A 20,060-nucleotide genomic window follows, 5' to 3' on the forward strand; every position below is an offset into this window, starting at 1 on the left:
GGAAAACGCGGTCCAAAACCCCTGAATCATTGACGGGGAGGGAGGGAGGTTTATCAAGATTATCAAGAAAGGTTACAGGGACGTAGGTTGCACAATATTAGCAATTGGTGAATCGGTGTGCAGCGTACGTGGGTATTTTTTGCATTGCTCTGGCAACTTTTCTGAAATTCGACACAATTTCAAAGTTAGATTTAAAGCAGTGGAGGCCTCAGGCCGAACCTGCTGTCCCCTTGCTCTTCTACCAGATCCTTGGCACTCTTGCTATTTTCTCAGCCTAACTTCGCTGACTCCTCTCCCTCCAAACCCATACATTCCAGCCTTTTTTAATTCCCTTACCCAAAATTATCCTCTTTAGTCATTTTCGCCAGCAAAATCGTGCCCATACGTCAAGGCCCAGCTCAGACATCTCACATATGAAAATTTCCCAGCTATTTACAAGATTTTCCCCCAGTCCTTCATCTAGCTGCATTAGTGTTATGTACTCTGTCTAGATGTCTAAATGGGTGTCTTATTTATCCTATTTCTGCATCTCTATTTGCTGCTGTACCTATTGAATGTTGGTAAATTGATTTTTATGTAGTAAAAGGTAAATATTATAGTTAGATAATTGAATTCAGAACTTTGATGGTAATATCGTACTGAATTTTGACTCTCTTAAAACAGACTTGCTTTCTGAAAGCTGCTTAACAGAAGTCACGGAGAATATATGTGACCTTTCATAGACCGCATCAGAAAAATTAATGAAAAAAAATCCTCATAATACTCATCTGCTTGGGCCTGGTTTTTGAGTCTCTTTTTTAAAAGGTTTCCCATAACTGTGATCTTTCACAAAAGATGAGACAAACCCAACTGTGCCTATTTGCAATTCAAGTGTCTCCCTCCATCTATCCTGTACAGTCCAATGAAGAGATTCTACTCATTTTTTCCTTCAGATCTCCCAATCCCATTCCCTCCTTACTCTCTCTAGAGTAACAAGAAACAAGGTGTCATGATTTTTCCAAGAATCATTTTCTCTAAGTGGCACTGCAACTTCATCACATCTGGTCTTTTCCAACTCTTCCTCTCCACTGTTGCCTACAGTCTATTTCTAGATGAATCTCCCTCAAATGTTACTTCAAGGTTTGCGTCTCCTCTGTGTCACCATCACATCTGTCATCACATGTCCTGTATACTAATTCACCACCCCTTTAAACTCCTATGCACTGGTTTTTCCTTACAATATAGTTTAGCACATATTTAAGTCTTACATATATTACTTCCACAACTAAACCATGACACTATTCCTCCAGGAGATCACATCTAATATACACAAAACCCATTATGATGTTAGCCAAAAATCCGTAAATAGTAGGTGAAAATTGAAAGGTGAAGAAATGGACTCATAAAGAATGAAAGGTAGCACACATTTCTAGAGGAAAATAATTAGGATGAAAATAATTAAGTCTCTGGTTGGAGACTTAAGCGATCCCCATTGCTGTTCAGAACTGGTTTTTAAGCCTTTGGAGATCACTTAACCGCTTTGAAAAGTTTAAAATATAAAGACTCTTTTCTTAGGAAAGCACAGACAAGGGGCGCTTGGGTGGCTCAGTTGGTTAAGTGTCCAACTCTTGATTTCAGCTCAGGTCTGGATCTCACAGTCATGAGTTCAAGCCCTGTATCAGGCTCCACACTGGGAATCAAGCCTACTTGAAAAAAAAAATAAACAAAAACACTTTGTAAAAAAATGTTAGTGGTCTTTATGTTTGCTGCTTCAGCTTCCCCAGTCTCCCCAGGTTAAGAATATTAATAAGACCTCACTCTCAGCTTATTTCAGTAGGGGGAAAAAAAAAGTTTTGGAGAAAAAAACCCCACATCCTAATTTTACCATACACTGTAACTAGGTTGATAAAATATAGTTCAGGTGCCCAGATGAAAATGTTAAGTCAAATTCTGGTAATAACTATGAAATTCTCAAACTCTCCAGAGAAGCTGGGAAGAAGGACAGAATGGGCAGGAAGGCAGAGAGGCCCCAGATAGTAAATGTTGACTCCAACAAAGTTTAGAATTGTTCCCCTTTAGAGCACTATTTCTGTAACACGCAAAGTAGGTGATAGCAGTAGTTCCTTGAAAAACAAGGTGTCATGGTCAGAAGATTGATAACAGATGGGTAAAGGAAGTTAGCCAGGTGTCTTCACAGGCTTCCTTAGTTTTGAATATGCTAACACCGAATCTCTGCAGAAAAAAGAGTGCTATATATGGCATATATATCTGACAATTGCCAAAGCATTTCCAGGAATCAGTATCTAGGACTTCATTTTGGGAAGCACTGTTCTTCAGATTTTAAAATTCACCTCTTAGAAGTTAAGCAAATTTCTGTAAAAATAAAGGATCATCCCAAAGTCGATTTAAAACTATACATTTGAGCTTTTTAGGCCTTAAAAATTGTTTAAAGGATTGTCTCTTGATGGAAAGTTCATTAAATGGGGCAAAAATCCTAATTACCGATTTTTTAAAAGTGGGGAAAAGCAGTGGTTCTCAACTCAGACACATATTAAATCACTGGAGACCTTTAAAGAAAGATCAATATCCAAGCACCATCCTAGACCAATTAAGTACGACTCTTTGGGGGGCAATAGCTGCCCCCCCCCACCATCTCCATGGGCACAGTGGGAGTACGGACTATTGTTTTAACAATGTCCAGATGATTCCAATGTGCAATGGGGCAGAGTGCACTAAAAGTATAAGTCCAGGGGATCCCTGGGTGGCGCAGCGGTTTGGCGCCTGCCTTTGGCCCAGGGCGCGATCCTGGAGACTCGGGATCGAATCCCACATCAGGCTCCCGGTGCATGGAGCCTGCTTCTCCCTCCGCCTGTGTCTCTCCCTCTCTCTCTCTCTGTGACTATCATAAATAAATAAAAATTTAAAAAAAATTAAAAAAATAAAATAAAATAAAAGTATAAGTCCAATGAATGAAATTACAAGACAGAAAAAGGGAAAAAGCTGCTGGTGCAGGTTTCACATGTTAAAGGAAATAAATTTTTTCTTCTTTAGACAAACCTCCCAAGTCATAAATATTCATATTCAGACTCAAGCAAAATAGTCTATAGTGTATATAAACATATAAAAATGCCTAATAAATCCTGTGTCTGGTTAATGGACTTTTAATTTTAATAGGTATAATATTTCCCTTTTTGGCATGTCCGTGAACCCCTTTTCTGATAATACGGGCTAGAGATATATGTTCCAGTCAGTCATCACATATAGAAATGAACTAAAATTACTTAATCTTGGGCAGCCTGGGTGGCTCAGTGGTTTAGCGCCGCCTTCAGCCTGGGGCCTAATCCTGGAGACCTGGGATTGAGTCCCACGTCGGGTCCCTGCACGGAGCCTGCTTCTCCCTCTGCCTGTGTCTCTCATGAATAAATAAAATCTTTTTTTAAAAAATTACTTTATCTTTTAGAAACAAAATCAAGGATTCACAAACTATGGCATTTTATTTCAGAGCCTCTGCTTACATTTGTACAATATATTACATAATTCTTCATTGTTTGCAGATCCTAATATATACTTTATAGCTTTTATTCTATAAGCTTTTTCTTCAACGTTTTGCTGTCAACAAATCTTTACAGTCCTGTACAAATTTGAATAACTTGAAACCATTTTCAACAAAATTAGTTACTGTAAGCACACACTACAAGACTGAAAATGCTTTTCTTAGAAAAGTTGAATGTAAAGGATTCTGACACGTTAGCATCTACAACAAAACGCTTCGAAATTCTCACGTCGTATTGCCAGAAAACAAATAAAACATGCCAGCCCCATCCAAAGAAAGTACACAGAACTACAATTAAAACGGTAAAACAGTCTGTACAGTAAAGTACTGTGTATTAACAGTGCCAGGTATTAAATAGCTTGAATGAACACATCCGCAATATACAAATGTCTTACAAAGGTGTAGAATTAAATACAAGTGCCAAACAGAACAGAGATTGGAATCATACAACATAAAGTCAATACAAGTGAAAACAATTTTGCGTTCATTTTGGATTTTATACAAGGCATTTAATTTTGTAGGCCTACCACTCCGATTAGCTATTTATACTTAAAATAACAACCATCCTTTTGAGACAGTTCATATCAACAACCTTGAAACATACTAATACAGTTTACTTGTTCCTGAAGTCCTCTTGTAGCTCATAATAAAATAAGCAATACAAATGAATTATCTGTATTTAAGGAAAAAGAAACATTTACAAGAAAACACAAAAATATAACTGTTATAATTCATTATGAATAAATATACACTTTGAACTGGCTAAGTACAATCTTTATACATTGTTTAAGATTTAATACAGTTTATTAGCCATTTTCTTTTTTCACACAATGTATTATATCAAAATTAAAAAAAAATACTGATTTATAGAAAAATGGCAAAGTACAGTAGTTCCATTCCAATTTGAAGGGGCATGAAAAGCCACTGCAAGACCTTTTAGCCTAATTCAAACCTGTAAACATGTTCAGTCTTTTTTAAAGAGAATCTTTAATATTTGGTTACCAGGATTGATGTCTAATATCCTGTTAACTGCAGGTTTTGAATTTATTACATGTGCTTGACTTATACAATTAAAGCCACCCTAAGGTGACTTGCTTTAAAAAACAATTAGCTCGTACAAATGAAAATAGGTTCATATTTTTTCATAAATAAATGGAAAAATATCAAATGTTCCAGCTTTAACAAAATACAAGGGAATACATATACAGTAAGTTATCTTAACATGTTCTGGCCCACCGAGTAACTATGCTTATTGTATTGTCTCTACAGGCAGTGAAAAGCCTCCATTTGCCACAGTGGAAGGCCTTCAAGTTACCAGACACACAATTCCCAGACAAGTTGGAAACAATTATTGCTTGAGGAAAAGCAGTTCATTGTACTTTTTCTTCATAAAAAAAGTGCACTTAAGTGCCAAGTCAGCTTGTCAAGAAACAATTTTTAAATATAAAATAGTGCTTGTCTGATTTTTTTTTTTTTTTTTTTTGTGCCACTGTGCAGTATAAAAAAAGACGTGGCCCTCAACAGCCATTAAGTGCAAAGTGCTTTAGCAAGTCCTGCTGTCACCTGCACTCAACTGACATTCCATTTTGTGATGCACTGGACATTGACGGTTCAGCTAGGGTTAACATAACAGCAGCTGTTATGGAACTGGATGAAGGGGAAGAAGAGGATGAGGATGTAGCAGCACCTGAGGAAAGGAGAAATCAAACCAGAGACTTAAACAAATGTTTATACAAGAACAAAAAGAAAGCAAACACCAGTCCACTGGACTAAAATCACTTAGTTTATAAGAGCAGTCCGCAATGTCACAATACCATAGTATCAAAAAAAGGAAAAACTAGTGTATCTCAAGTAGCTAAACCACGTGTCAAAAAGAACTTTAAATCCAATAGGAAAAATCTGTAATCCCTCCAAAAATAATTTCCCTCCTACTAAGTTCTGCATCTTCCAGTGTTTAGAGTTTCTTATGAATTTAAATGGTGATGAGAATGGGAGGCTAATTGCTTCTTCCAGTTGGAACAAAAGGGACCACAGCTCAACTATAGCATTTTCCTATACTTTGTTTACAAAGCAAATGATAAATTTGTTATTTTCCTCAGGGAAATTCTCTCCTTGTTATAGATCAATTATTTGGGGGAAAAATGTTATAATGAATACATGCACAAGGTAAAAGAAAGTCCTTTGTACAGGAATATAAGGTAGAAAAGCAAATCTCATCAAAAACCCTCCGTAAGTCCTCCAACTTCCACTTCCCCCTTGTTACCAGTTGCTTCATTGTCTTTAAAACTCTAGAATAGGGGCTGGCAAATTATTGCCCCCAGGCCTAATCTAGACCACCTGTTTCTGTTAAGAAAAACTTACTGGAAACAGCCATGCCTATGTGCTTACATCTTGCCTATGGTAGATTTCACACCTACAACGGCAGGGTGAAGTTGTTCTCAAGAGACCAACTGGCCCTCAAAGCCCAAATTATTTATCATCTGCCTCTATGGAAAATGTTTCTAGCCCCCGTTCTGATAAGAATGTTATCTCCAGAAGCTAGAGATATGATATGCAAATTTAATATGTGCAGCTACAACTCTACTTGAAAAACACAATCATAGTATATAGTGTTTGATTCCTGATTTTTCTTTTTAAACAATCTGTCTCAGGAGATTGTTACATATCGACACATATATAAATCTACCTCTTTGTCTTTTCAAAGTTGAATAGTACTCCATTATATTTATGAATTATAATATTTAATTTTTAGTCTCTTCCTGTTACCAACAAAAATGCAATGAACATTTTGAGCATTTTATTTTATTTTTTTTCATTTTGAGCATTTTAAATAAAATTTTAAATGTCTACTTTTTCTTTAATGTATCACAATTTAAATAATTTGTTATTATAAATATTATCACAACAAACTTCTTTATGGTTACTATTTTTCCTTGAGACCTATTCTTAGACCTGGAATTAGCTAGTTCTCCAAATACATAATTAAATCGTTTTCCAAAATAATTGTGCCAATGCTTCCAGCAATGTATATGAATTAAACTATATTTTCCTAGCACTGGTTGCAGTTATACATTTTGAGTGTGGGGATGGCTAGGAATAGTATATTTGGTTTGCTTTTCTTTGACAACTAGGATAGTCATTTTCTGACTGATATTTTAATAGTATTTAGGAACTGACTTTTAATGCTAACACCCCAGAGAAAGCATCCATTTATCAGAATCACTTGCTATAGAGAATCTGTGGTGACACATACACAAAACACTGTTTTTAGAGGAACAGTTTCTGGATAGACCGCTTATTACATAAAAAATACTCTAAAAAGGCTTAGATGACTTAAGAATAAGGAGCTCTAGCATAAGGATTTAAATAGTATGCTTATAATTGATTTTTAATTATTTTTATTTTTTTTTATTTTTTTTTTAATTTTTTATTTATTTATGACAGTCACAGAGAGAGAGAGAGAGAGGCAGAGACACAGGCAGAGGGAGAAGCAGGCTCCATGCACCGGGAGCCTGATGTGGGATTCGATCCCGGGTCTCCAGGATCGCGCCCTGGGCCAAAGGCAAGTGCCAAACCACTGCGCCACCCAGGGATCCCGATTTTTAATTATTTTTAGATGGTTACATATCAAATAGAATCCTGATCCCCTTCCTTTGACAGAATGTTTTTGTATATACTTTCTATATATTAGCATTTCTTTTCAAATTACTCCATAACCCAGGCTTTCAGCCAGCACACAAATTAAAAAGCCTAGACAAAGTTGGAAAGAGTTATAGGACTTATCACAACAGAAGAAGAGGGATGGAAATATATTCCTCTGAAGAAAAAAAAATGAAATCAAAGTGCTTCAGAGCATGAGAACAGTGGAAAAAGAAGAGGGCCAGGGAGGAAAAATCATAAGCTTGCAATGACACTGTCCCTCCCCCCATCTCTAATGTCCCCTTTCTGCATTCACTACAAAACCTGAGATTTTCCTAGGGCTCCCTTTTTCCTAGGGTCACCATCTCGACCTCCTCACCTCCCCCTATCCCAATCAGCTTTATTTATTTTTTTTTTATTATTATTTTTTTTTTCTAATTTATGATAGTCACAGAGAGAGAGAGAGAGAGGCAGAGACACAGGTGGAGGAAGAAGCAGGCTCCATGCACCGGGAGCCTGATGTGGGATTCGATCCCGGGTTTCCAGGATGGCGCCCCGGGCCAAAGGCAGGCGCCAAACCACTGCGCCACCCAGGGATCCCCCCCAATCAGCTTTAATCCAGCTTCTCCACTGCCACAGTTCACAGTAAATGCTCTTGAAAAGGTCACTAGTGATTCCAATATTGATCAGCCACTGGCCACTTCCTGGCCTTTCAGCAACATTTGACATAAATGAGCACTCTCCTCTTCCTCAACTGTTGGCCAGCCTCTCCTGGTTTTCTTCATATACGGCTACTCCTCAAGTCTTGCTACTTCAATCTTTTCCCTCTCAGCATTACTCCTAAAAGTGGGCTTGCCTCCACTTTCCTTCTTTTGTACTCACGTTTATTTTCTAGGTGATTTTCTCAAGTACTGGGCTTAATAAAGATAAGAACTGTACTCTAGCTATGCCAGTGACTTAAAAGTGATCTTTCTGGTCCTGCCTTCTCCCTTGAGCTACACACTTACATATCCTACCCTCTACCCAACATCTCCATCTGGATGCACAATAGGCATTTCAAAAAGTAACATGGCAAAGGAGCACCTGGGTGGCTCAGTCAGTTAAGTGTCTGACTTTGGCTCAGGTCATGATCTCAGAGTTCTGGGATCTGAGCACAGTTCAGGACTCTCGGCTCAGTGGGGAGTCTGCTTACCCTCTCTGCCCCCTCCCCTCCCTTGTGTGCACATGCTCTCTCTCAAATAAATAAAATCCTAAAAAAAAAAAAAAAAAGTAACATGACAAAAACAAATATGTCTAATCCTTTCTGTGTTCCCCAACCCATATCTTTTCTAGGTCTTCCTGTTTAGGTCTTCCTCATTTCCAAAGTCAGCACCAAGTAGCCGTGTGTTCCAGCTGAAAACCTACAGGTCATCTTGCTGCTTCTTCCCTCCACCTGCACCGAATCCATCAGCAAGCACTGTTAACCCAGCATGCAGTCCAGAGCACTGTCACTCACCCCCAGAAGCCACTGTAAATTTAACATCTCCCTAACCAATATCACTTCCCTCTACCACTGCCCATCTAGAGTTTGCTTTCCACATAGCAGTGATCTTTAAAAACTATAAATAGACCACAACATTTTCCTGTTTAAAACTTTCAAATAGCTGTCCATCTCACTTAGAATAAAATCTAAACCTGTCATCCTTGCATACAAAGCCCCACAGGATTTGGCTTCTGCCTACCTAGATTACGTTTCTACCACTTTCACCACCGTGATTTTCTTTCTGCTCCTGAAGGCACCAAGTGTATTCCCACCTTAGAGCAGCTGTTTCCAGCCTGGGGTGCAATTTTGCCCCCTAGAGGATATCTGAAAAACATCTGAAGACATTTTTGTTTGTCACGACTGTGAGGCACGGGCTATTGGCACCCAGTGGGTAGAGGCCAGGGCTGCTGCTAACCCATCTTACAGTGCACAGAACAGCCCCCCACAGCAAAGAATTATCTGGCCCAAAATGTTTAAAAAAAAAAAATTAAACAAAAACACCCACACCTCTATCTTAGGGAATAATTGCTGTTCTCTCTGCCCAGGACTCCCTAATGCACTGAATTCTGTCTCCCCAAATTCTATGTTGAAGCCCTAACTTCCAATGTGACAGTATTTGGAGGTAAGCCATGTATCTCCTGCCTGTGGTACTTTATTATGGCAGCCCTGGAAGACTAAGAGAACTCTTTTCCCTCAGATTTAGCTTCTCTCACTTCCTCTGGTCATTCAGGTATCAATGAAATGTCCCGACCACTTGTAATCTAATACATCCAATCCCTGGGTTAACATTATTCTCTTCACAGTGTTCTTCACTATCTGAAATCTAATTTGGGTTTTTTGAGGCAGATTATAAACTCCATGAAAGTGAACATTGTGATTTGAAATAATTTTTTTCTTTAGATAAAATTTACCATTTTATGTATGAGGAAAATAAGACAGAGAGATTAAAGGACTTGCCTAACAATACACAGATGTAAACTCAAGAGTCTAACTGTAGTCATAAATTGCTTGTTTAAGTAAGGTTAGTAACTTACTTTCTCTCTCTTTCTTCTTTAAACGCTTTCTCCTCCGATCGATGGAAGCTACTTCAGATTTTAATGACAGATAATGTTTTCTGATTTCCTGAAGTTTTTCTTGAAGAATTGTGATGCGTTCAGCACTTGTCATATTTTCCAGGTCCGCTGTGAATTTAAACGTTTTATCAATACATATTTTTGAACAAAACTGTAGCACATAAAAGCAAGCATATAGTGTGGTTGCAGAAAAAGGTCAAGACAGATGAACTAAAAATAAGGCTTATGGATATTGTTTCCCTGAGATTTTTTTTCTTAGCCTAGAACATAACGAGCTATGCCTATTTAGGGGCACCTGGATGGCTCAGTCAGTTGAACATGTGACTCAGGATCTCAGGGTAGTGGGTGCAAGTCCCCTGTTGGGTGCAGCTTACTTAAAAATCTTAAAAATTAAAAAAAAAAAAAAAAAAAAAGGAAAAGCTATGCCTATATATGCTTGTAACATAAGGCATGTTGAATCTGTTGAATAAATGCGTAAAATTAAAAACCTTAGTCCCTAAATACATATGCTAAAAATTCTATCATAAGTATCAAATACATATGCTAAAAATTCACATACAGTATCACAATATATCACTAAAAATCATACTTAGATAAATTTTTGTCTTTCAGCCTCTTCTTGTCCTCTTTTTTGATTTTTATGAGTTATGTATAACTTTTGTTTTTTGCGTATGTATAAATTTATAAATTTTAAATAGTAGGAAAACTTTAAAAAGCTCTAAAAAAAGCAGTTTTCAATTTCCTAAGAATATCTCCATGTGTGAAAAACTCTGGGGTAATCTTTTTCAGGAAGTTTTTATTATGGAGATTTCTCATGTAAGCTAAAGTACACAGAATAATAACGCCATCCACAAACCAACATTCAGCTTCAGTGATTAGCATTCATGGCAAATCTTGTCTCTTTCTACCCCACTGATAACTCCCACTCCCAAGTGCAGATTATTTTTAAGCAAATTTCTAACATCTTATCATAAATATCTAAAAAAAAAACAAACAAACAAACAAAAAAAACAAACAAACAAAAAATAAATAAATAAATATCTATCTAGTTGATGTTGATATTTGTCTGAATTGCCTTGAAATTTTTCTTTTCGAAACTTGTTCATGCAAATCAAGATCCAAATAAGCTCTCTACACTGCCATCGGTTATGATGTCTTAAGTTTGGTTATAGCCTCTTTTTTGGAGTTATTAGCCTGAAAAGCACTACCAGGCTGAAGTTTCTTCCTCTATTTTTTTTTTTAAGATTTTACTTATTTATTCATGAGACAGAGAGAGAGAGAGAGAGAGAGGCAGAGACACAGGCAGAGGGAGAAGCAGGCTTCCCACAAGGAGCCTTAATGCGGGGCTTGATCCTGGACCCCAGGATCATGCCCTGAGCCAAAGGCAGATGCTCAACCGCTGAGCGACCCAGGTGTCCTGAAGTTTCTTCCTCTTCATTGTCAATATACTAAATGTCACTTACACATCTGAAAACTCCATTTGTAAACTTTGGGTAATCGATTACTGGGTTCCTTGAGATCCGGATCTTTATCTCCATTCTTTCCACATTTTCCTGGGGACTGTGTCCTTGCAGGAGATTTGGTACTGTGAGACTTCATTCCAGTGGAAACTGATTTGACCGGCTGACTCTTAGTTACACTTTCTCCAGCAGAAAGTTCTTCACTATCACTACTATTTGCTGAAAGAAAAATTAAAAGAAAAGCATTAGTAAACCAAAAAATAACAAAAAACTTGTCACAGATTTTAGTGAACAATTTAACAATTTAACATTTTCTACTGAAGTGAGTACCTTGCTTTACAGATCCTGCCTAGAGACCTGAAAAGTCATCATGTACAAATACAGCAGCATCTCAGTGAAGGACAACAAAACCAAAACCAATAAATTCTTACCTGAATTGCCAATAATATATTTTTTTAAATCATTCAAACTAATCTTCCATTACACCTGATAGATTGCCAATGTATCATAATTATATATTTGAATGCATTTTTATTCTAATATGTTACTATATGAAAAACAGAATACAGCATTTTTAAAATGACTCATTGTAAGAACTTAATTTTAATATTTTAGGTTGTATACATATCATGTTCATATAATACTTTTCCTACTCCTCTGGCCATAAGCAAACAATGATATATAATCATGAAATTCAATAAAAAAAATTCTTTGGGTTCCCAAACTCTAAACTTTAATGTGTACATGATTTTCTCCTTAACTAACTCATATCATAGCATGTTGACTAAAATAAACCATCAATTCAACTCTGGTAAATATATTCAGTATGAGTATTTCACAAATCTATGTAATAACTGTGTTACATCTGTCTCTGCTGATCAGTCTCAGTTCTCCAATAGAAAGGCTTAACCTTGCCAGTTTACCATGTGAATAGGTGATGCGGATTGATATTTCCATGAATTACCACTTCCTGGACACAAAGTATTATCTTAGATTCCATGGGTTGGTTCCACTTTACTAAATTATTCTCAGAGAATGGTTTCCTCATTCTGATGTACCAAGCCTTTGGCCCAATAATTAAAATGGGAGAATATAATTAACTATAACTGCTACAGAACAGTTATAGAATACAATCAAATATAACTAATGTACTCAAAATTATAGGAATACATTAAGTGACTTGTTGAAGATGAGCCCTCTTAGGAAATGTCATTTAAACGGTAAAGTCTTTAAGACAAAAATATCACTGTGTAGTAAGTAACACTTTACATATCCTGTTTGATATTCCAAGTAATTGATGATCAACTTAGCATTTATTTATTGTTTCATTATTTAACAACAGCTACCCCCAAGAAAAGCATAGTTAGGCTTTCAAAGCCTGAAAAGTATTCTAGATAGAAAAGGTACACAGCAACTCCTCCCACTGTGGTGTTTGGAGAATGAAGAAACGCCACCACTCCTTTATAAAACACATCTTAAACGAATCCCCTCCCAACCCCACCACTGCTGCTCTGGAACCCCTGGCAACTCCTAGCTAAGCCACCCAAGGCTTGGCCCCACTCTGATGCAGTGGTCTGCCTCAGCCTGGCTTTCATGGCCTTGCTGAGCACAGCCGCCCGGGGCCCCGAGGGACGCCATATTCACCGCCTGGAAGTCATATGGGCTCAGCAGAACCTCGGGGAGCTGGCCGCATAACCCTTTTCTGCACTGAAGTGCAGCCAAGCCGGCCGATAGCAAAGGTCAGGCAGTGGAGGTGGCAGGAGTCTCCTGGAAGAGCAGCAGGAGGTCAGTGTGGGGCACCTGAAAAAAAATTCTTTACATATTTTCTGCTTCTCACTTTGTCTACAAAAGAGAGATAAAATGTGCAGCTCTCAGGAGAAATACAGTATATAAATTCCTGTTGGTTGACAAACAGAGCCATTACTAAAGTTAAATTTTTAGTATTGTTTATATAGCTGCTCTTGGGACACACAGTTTGGGGTACCACAGATAAATGTAGTAGACTGGAGTTGTTAGAATTACAGCTCTAAAGCTATCTTGATTAATCTCTTTCAGTCTGATTTTGCCTTGAAGAGTTACAAAGCAATCAATTTCATTGTAATAAAAACAATATATAATTGAAAGTATTTTCAATTATATATGGTACATATAATGTCAAGTGGAAAGAATGGGTGGGACATAACACTAACAAAGATGTTGAACTTATATTGGCTATTATCTTAAAGAGGATTACCTGATCATTCATCAGCAATCAATACCACTGTTGAATTTCAACACCAAACTGCTTAATCCTAGAATTTACCTAGGATCAGAAGACTTCTGTGTGACTTTTTTGAGGGCAGAGACAAAACCAAAATATTTAACTATACCATATCCTGAATACCCTTTTCTTAATGGGGGGGAAAAAACCGTATCCGCCATTATTTATATATTTAAATAACGAGAGGTTTCACACTTACTGCCTTTTCCCTTTTTTTTGTTGTTTACCACTGTTGCTTTATGGCTTCGTTTCTGCTTTTTTGATGAACTTCCTCCTCCCTGAGATTCTTTCCCTCTTTTCTGACCTGTACAGGCTATGATGGGAAAGAAATTATTAAGTAACACAAAGTAAAATTAAGCTTTCCTAGGTATAAATTAATTCCACATTTTAGAAGCAGAGAAAAACTCTGAAACTATGCATATTCTTTATGAGAGGTACAATTATCAAAGAAATTACTGTAATTTTTAGAATTACTTATCATTAATGAACTGAATTACTACTCATAATAGAAGAGTTTTAAAAAAGCAAATAAAATAGGTACATCCATCTTAGAAAAATCAGATAAAACTAAAAACAGTTCTCAAAATAGTACTGGAAGTTTATGAGTCTAGTCATTCAAAAACAGGTAAATGCTGAAAATAAAAACTGAAATTTGTTAAAATTCAATAAAAGCAAAATAAATATTAAGATTTAATTACAGATGAAAATATTAATGCTATATTTTTAATGATATTAATTTTAATTAAAAAAAAAATTTTTAAATTTATATTAATGGGATAAATTTTAGTAATTCACACTTAGTTATTTTACCAATTTATTTATTTCACCAATAACCTCACTGCCAGAGCACTGGTTGACACATATACCATTTACAAATCCAGCATAGTAATTCTGAGAAATATTTCATCTTCTTGGCAGGAAATTATCCCGAAACATCATAAATGTCTTCCTCTTTAAGAACTAGCCCACATCCTACATCTTCACTAAGACCTTCTCTTCATTAAGACATGCCCAGGCTTCATGTCATGACCACTCCTCCAGACTGTAGTTTCAGGACACTTTTCTATACTATTAACTTGGTCCTCAGCATCTGCTGTGTTTCTAAGTATTTCTAATTATATGTACCATCTACCAGACTTCTTCAGAGATTAATGAAGTCCCATCTCTACTCAGTACAATGTCAGATACTGTAATGACATATAAATATGATTAAAAAAAAACTATGCATGCTTGCTACAAGAAACATTTCTTAGTCCTGTTACAAATGGTAAAATCAGTCTTGAATATATAAGATGGGCTTCCTTGGTCAAAAATGGAATAAGCTAGGGGTGCCTGGGTGGCTTAGTTGGTAAGTGTCTGCCTTCAGCTCAAGTCATGATCTCAGGGTCCTGGGATTGAGCCCTGTAACAGGCTCCCTATTCAGTGGGGAGCCTGTTTCTCCCTCTCTCTGCCACTCCCCCTGCTTGTGCTGTCTGTCAAATAAACTCTTAAAAAAAAAAAAAAAGGAATAGGCTATTAACTGTTTTGTTTGTAACTTCCTAATTTTTTTTTTTATTTTTTTTTTATTTTTTTTTTTCTAATTTTTTAAATTACACCTTACTGATAACTTTTCCTAATGCTATTTTATTTATTTATTTTTTAAGATTTTTATTTATTTATTCATGAGAGACAGAGAGACAGAGAGAGAGAGAGGCAGAGAGAGAAACAGGTTCCATGCAGGGAGCCCCACGTGGGACTCGATCCCAGGTCCCCAGGATTAGGCCCTGGGCTGAAGGTGGCGCTAAACTGCTGAGCCATCCGGGCTGCCCTCCTAATGCTATTTTAATATAACAATTTAAGTGAAACATAAAGAGGTTATTAAAGTAATGACTATATTGAAGCACAGAGTTTTAAAAATAATTGCCAGGTTTCTCCCTAAAAGAGTGTTAATTCTGAAGCTTTCAGGTGCAAGAAATAAAAAGCTTAATGTGAACTAATTGGAGGGAAATCCTAAATTTAAGTTGTAAAACTTCCATTTTTACTTTTGCTATAATGTGAATTCTCTGATATTGGTAGACAAATTTCTTAAAATGAAGCCATATGAAATCGGTGCTTAAGAATTTATTTTAAAGAGAGATCAAGGGGCACCTGGGTAGCTCAGTGGTTGAGTGTCTGCCTTTGGCTCAGGGGGTGATCCCAGAGTCCTGGGATCAAGTCCTGCATCAGGCTCCCTGCGGGAAGCCTCTTCTCCCTCTACCTATGTCCCTGCCTCTCTGTGTCTCTCTCATGAATAAATAATCTTTAAAAAAAATAAAGAGAGATCAATTCTAAAAAATATTTTATGCTTTGATTTCATAAAGCAGATGGTCTCTATTATCCTAAATTTGGGAGTATTTCTTCAGTTGAATACTTTTTAACCTGGTCAAGATCAAGATTCCAAAAAAGGCAGTGCTTAGTCAGTCAAAAAACTATTCTAGCTCTTTTCCATGGAACACATACTGTAGCTATATGCATGAATATGAAAACATAATGATGATCCCAACTGAACTGCAACTATATTTTTAGTTAATATTTATTTTTATTATTATTTTTAAAGATTTTTATTTATTTATTCATGAGAGACAGAGAGAGGCAGAGATAGAGGCAGAGACATAGGCAGTGGGAGCAGAAGTAGGCTCCATGCAAGGAGCCCGATGCAGAACTTGGTCCCGGAACTCCGAGACCACACCCTGAGCCGAAGGCAGAGGCTCAACCACTGAGCCACCCAGGTGTCCCAACATTTATTTTTTAAAAAGAAATGTTTTAAGTCCAGATTTGTATGACAGTGTCACATCATTATATCTCAGTAAAGCTGAAAAAAAGGAAAAAAATATTTGTGTGAGAATCTTGGAATTAACTCATCTGATCTATGCCACATCTCTTTAAACTCAGCTAAAAACGTAAGGCAAGTATAATAAAAACTGGTATGTTATATAAAATACATATCCTATCTTTGCAATGGAAAAGTATGTTTCGAAGCCAAGTGTCAGTGTATATTATATTCATTTGAAGACACCTGAGTGAAGTGGTTTATAAGAAAAATAATGACAGAAGTATAGCTATGGTAAAATCAAAAGGCACTAATACTTTGGAAAGTACTAATTTGAATTTCTTTTAACAACTCCACGGAAAATCAAAAAGTATTATTGTAGGTTATTTACATACACATTGGTCCTTCAATTTGGAAGCTATGCAACTAAGAAAGCAGCAAATTCCTTTACAAACTCACACAAGTTAGTCAGGCTTGAAAATCAGTTTGACACGGTTGTCTGAGGAAAGCAGTGCCTGGACAGTTGGTTGCTCCAAACCCCTACATACAGTATTTGGTTAAGGGTGGAGGGGTCTGTCAATAAATCAAAATGTTTGTGAGAAACTGCACATTACAATTGCAAAAACAATGTTACAGAAATATACTTCAGCTGCTCATGCCATATAGTCATGTATAATGAATTTTCAAGCAGGTTTGGATTTTGGATGCACTTTTTGCATGTGTTCTGGTCCACTATGAAATGTAATAGCTCAAGCAAAGGATATTAAATCCTTCTCAAGCTTTTAAATTCATTCACTACTCATCACTCAAATTACCGTTCAAATTTCCATTTTACCATGTTCACACAAGTATTTCACTTAAACATCTCATGTTCTAATAGGAGACACTGTGAAGCCCTTGACAGTGTAAGGAGGGAAATCTTAAAATAAGGCAATGTGTGCTTTTTGCTCCTCACCTTTGTCAGGATGTTCTGGTTCTGGCTGATTACTACTGCTGGAGCTCACACTTGCGTCAAAGCCTGCTGGTGAGCTGTTCCCTTCCGACTGGAGGTCTTGGAGCTCCCCTGCGACACTATCCACCTCAATTGTGCTATCCGTTTCACTCTTGATACTTCGAACCTCCTCTTGGTTTGGAGCCAGCGGTTCTGACACTGTCACAGAAGACTGCTGCTGACCGGCTTCTGTTACAGTGACCGAGGAAGGCGATTCGGGTGTAGTAGGAGGGGTATTGAGCACGGAATTGCTGCCACTACTAGGAAATTCTGCTTTTTTGTCACCGATCTCTGCTGTTTTTTCCTCAGCGGGTTTACTGTCAGCACTGGCTGGAGGTGGTGTTTCCAGCTCGGCACTGGGCGAGCAGCTCTCCTCCTCAGCTACAGTCTGCAGTGACCCCTCTGCCGGCCCCTCTTCTGGGGCAGGATGGGGCGGGGAAGCTGCCGCCTCCGTGTCAGAGTCTGAAAAAAGCTCCTTCAGTGTTTTTTTAGGCCACTGTCCCTGAATGCTTGACCAGACATCTTTTCGATCTTTTGCTCTGCTGTTCTGAAGTCTTTCATCAGAGTTATTTAAAAGTTTTATCCTTTTTTCTGCCACCTCTGAAAATCCTGAATAGAAACCAGTTGTCCGGAGAGATTTTCTCTTCTCCTCCAAACCATTATATTTCTTAGTTGGCGTCATCTTTGTTTTTGATTTTTCATCTTCCTCTTCATCTGAAGAGCTGTTGCTACTGTTTTCTATGCAAAGCGATTCTTTATTCTTGGCTTTTTCTTCCTTTTTGCCAGGTGATCCGGTTTTTAAACACTCCTCTGTATTGCAATACCTTCTTTTACCACGTTTCACTTGTGGCTTTGAAGACTTCTCTGTGGTGTCTTTCTTAACATCTTTCCTCTTTTTTGTGATTTCGTCGTCTTCTTCATAATCAGTATCTTCAGATAATCCTTCCATATCTTTTCTTAATCTTTCTGGAGATTTTGACACTGGTTTGGACATTACCAAATCTGCATGGACTTTGTTTTCTTCTAGCAATGATGAACTGTTCTGTTCCTCTTTCGCAAGAAGATCATTTCTGGTGTGGGTCAAATGATCAATCTTAGAGTCCTCTTTGCCACTGTTATCTATATCTTGAGCACCTGTCTCATCTTCCTGCTCACTGTCCTCAGCAGAACTTTCAGAAGCTAGAAAATAAGAAGAAAAGCCAATGAGTATAACAACACTAGCAATGACTTCCCTGTGCAAGGCGCTTGATATAATTAGCCTGTTTATAACCCTCTTGGGTTGCTAGGCTTTATCCCCATCTTACAGGTGAGGAAAGGGAGCTTTGAAGAGGGAAGACACTCACACAATGATGGTAATGTTTTACATTGAGAGGGTGACTGTAGTGACACTCCTGTACACCTTTGCCAAAACACAATAAATTGTAAGCATAAAAATCATGAATTTTATTGTTTGTAAATTATACCTCGATAAAGCTGATTATAAAAAAGAAACCTCTTAAATTTATGAGTAGAATATAATAGTGCAGTCAGGATGCAGTCCCAGGTCCAGGTAATTCTAACTTCAAAGTCTGTATTCTTAGGAAATTATATACTTCATTTTCAGTGTTGTAATGATTATTCAAATATTTATGAACAATGAATTTCTATGATGTTTTAAAGAATAGACACAATTAACTTAAGTAACTGATACCTTATATAAAAATATTTACAGATTTTATTTCTTAAAAATTCATTTTAGTAAATGAATTCAATTAGGTATAAAAAATAATTGCCAGGGCATCTGGGTGGCTCAGTCGGTTGAGCATCCAGCTCTTGGTTTCAGCTCAGGTTGTGATCTCATGGGTCATAGGATGGAGCCCCAAGTAAGGCTCTGTAGTCAGTAGGGCGTCTGCTGGAGATTCTCTCTTCCTCTCCCTCTGCCCCTCCTCCCTACTCATGTGCACTCGCTAGCTCTCTCAAAATAAATAAATATATCTTAAAAAAATTTTGCCTTTACTAGGATTTTAATATTAACATTTACTGAGAAAATGCTATATGCCAGATACTTTGATATGCCTTGCACTGACTGTCTGATTCAGTCTCACAATAACCCTATAAGCGGCAGGTAAAATAACCCCATTTTACAGTTTAGGAGACTGGAATTTAGAGGTTAAACTACCCCAAAGAGCTAGTAAAAGTCGAGATGAAATAGAAATATAAGCTGTTTGAACTCCTGATTTAAAATTGTAATTACAGGGATCCCTGGGTGGCGCAGCGGTTTGGCGCCTGCCTTTGGCCCAGGGCGCGATCCTGGAGACCCGGGATCGAATCCCACGTCGGGCTCCCAGTGCATGGAGCCTGCTTCTCCCTCTGCCTGTGTCTCTGCCTCTCTCTATCTCTCTGTGACTATCATAAATAAATAAAAATTAAAAAAAAATAAAATAAAATAAAATTGTAATTACAATACTATATATATATATATATATATTAAAAGATTTTATTTATTTATTCACAAGAGACACAGAAAGAGAGAGGCAGAGATATAGGCAGAGGGAGAAGCAGGCTCCATGCAGGGAGCTCGATTGGGATTCGATCCCGGGACCCCAGGACCATAACCTGAGCCAAAGGCAGATGCGCTTAACTGCTGAGCCAAGCAGGTGTCCCACTACGTATATTCTTTAGCTAAGTTTCCTAAAAATAAAAAATGATACAATTAAGACAGAAACATTTAACTTTTCAACATGTTCTGTATAACTGAATTTTTTAAACCATGGAAGCAATGCAAATATGACTACAAACAAATGTAGAAAGAAAAC

General features: G+C 37.3%; 1 protein-coding gene across 6 annotated transcripts in view; it reads right to left on the bottom strand.

Annotated features, from left to right (window-relative positions):
* Window positions 1-3,447: 3,447 nt before the first annotated feature.
* ARID4B (AT-rich interaction domain 4B) overlaps window positions 3,448-20,060 on the bottom strand; it is a 150,468-nt gene continuing 133,855 nt past the window's right edge. For 4 of the 6 annotated variants that reach the window (XM_041747982.1, XM_041747984.1, XM_041747983.1 and 1 more), the window contains 5 exons: window positions 17,230-18,444; window positions 13,686-13,799; window positions 11,230-11,445; window positions 9,728-9,874; window positions 3,448-5,219 (listed from right to left, as the gene is read on the bottom strand). In XM_041747982.1, the coding sequence (XP_041603916.1) occupies window positions 5,092-5,219; window positions 9,728-9,874; window positions 11,230-11,445; window positions 13,686-13,799; window positions 17,230-18,444 (1,820 nt within the window). In that variant the 3' untranslated portion in view covers window positions 3,448-5,091. Of the gene's footprint in view, window positions 5,220-9,727; window positions 9,875-11,229; window positions 13,800-17,229; window positions 18,445-20,060 lie in introns of those variants that run through there. The other 2 variants (XM_041747985.1, XR_005986736.1) reach the window with 2 other exon arrangements.

This window comes from Vulpes lagopus, chromosome 3, assembly GCF_018345385.1.
Source record: "Vulpes lagopus strain Blue_001 chromosome 3, ASM1834538v1, whole genome shotgun sequence".
NCBI classification, from domain to species: Eukaryota; Metazoa; Chordata; class Mammalia; order Carnivora; family Canidae; genus Vulpes; species Vulpes lagopus.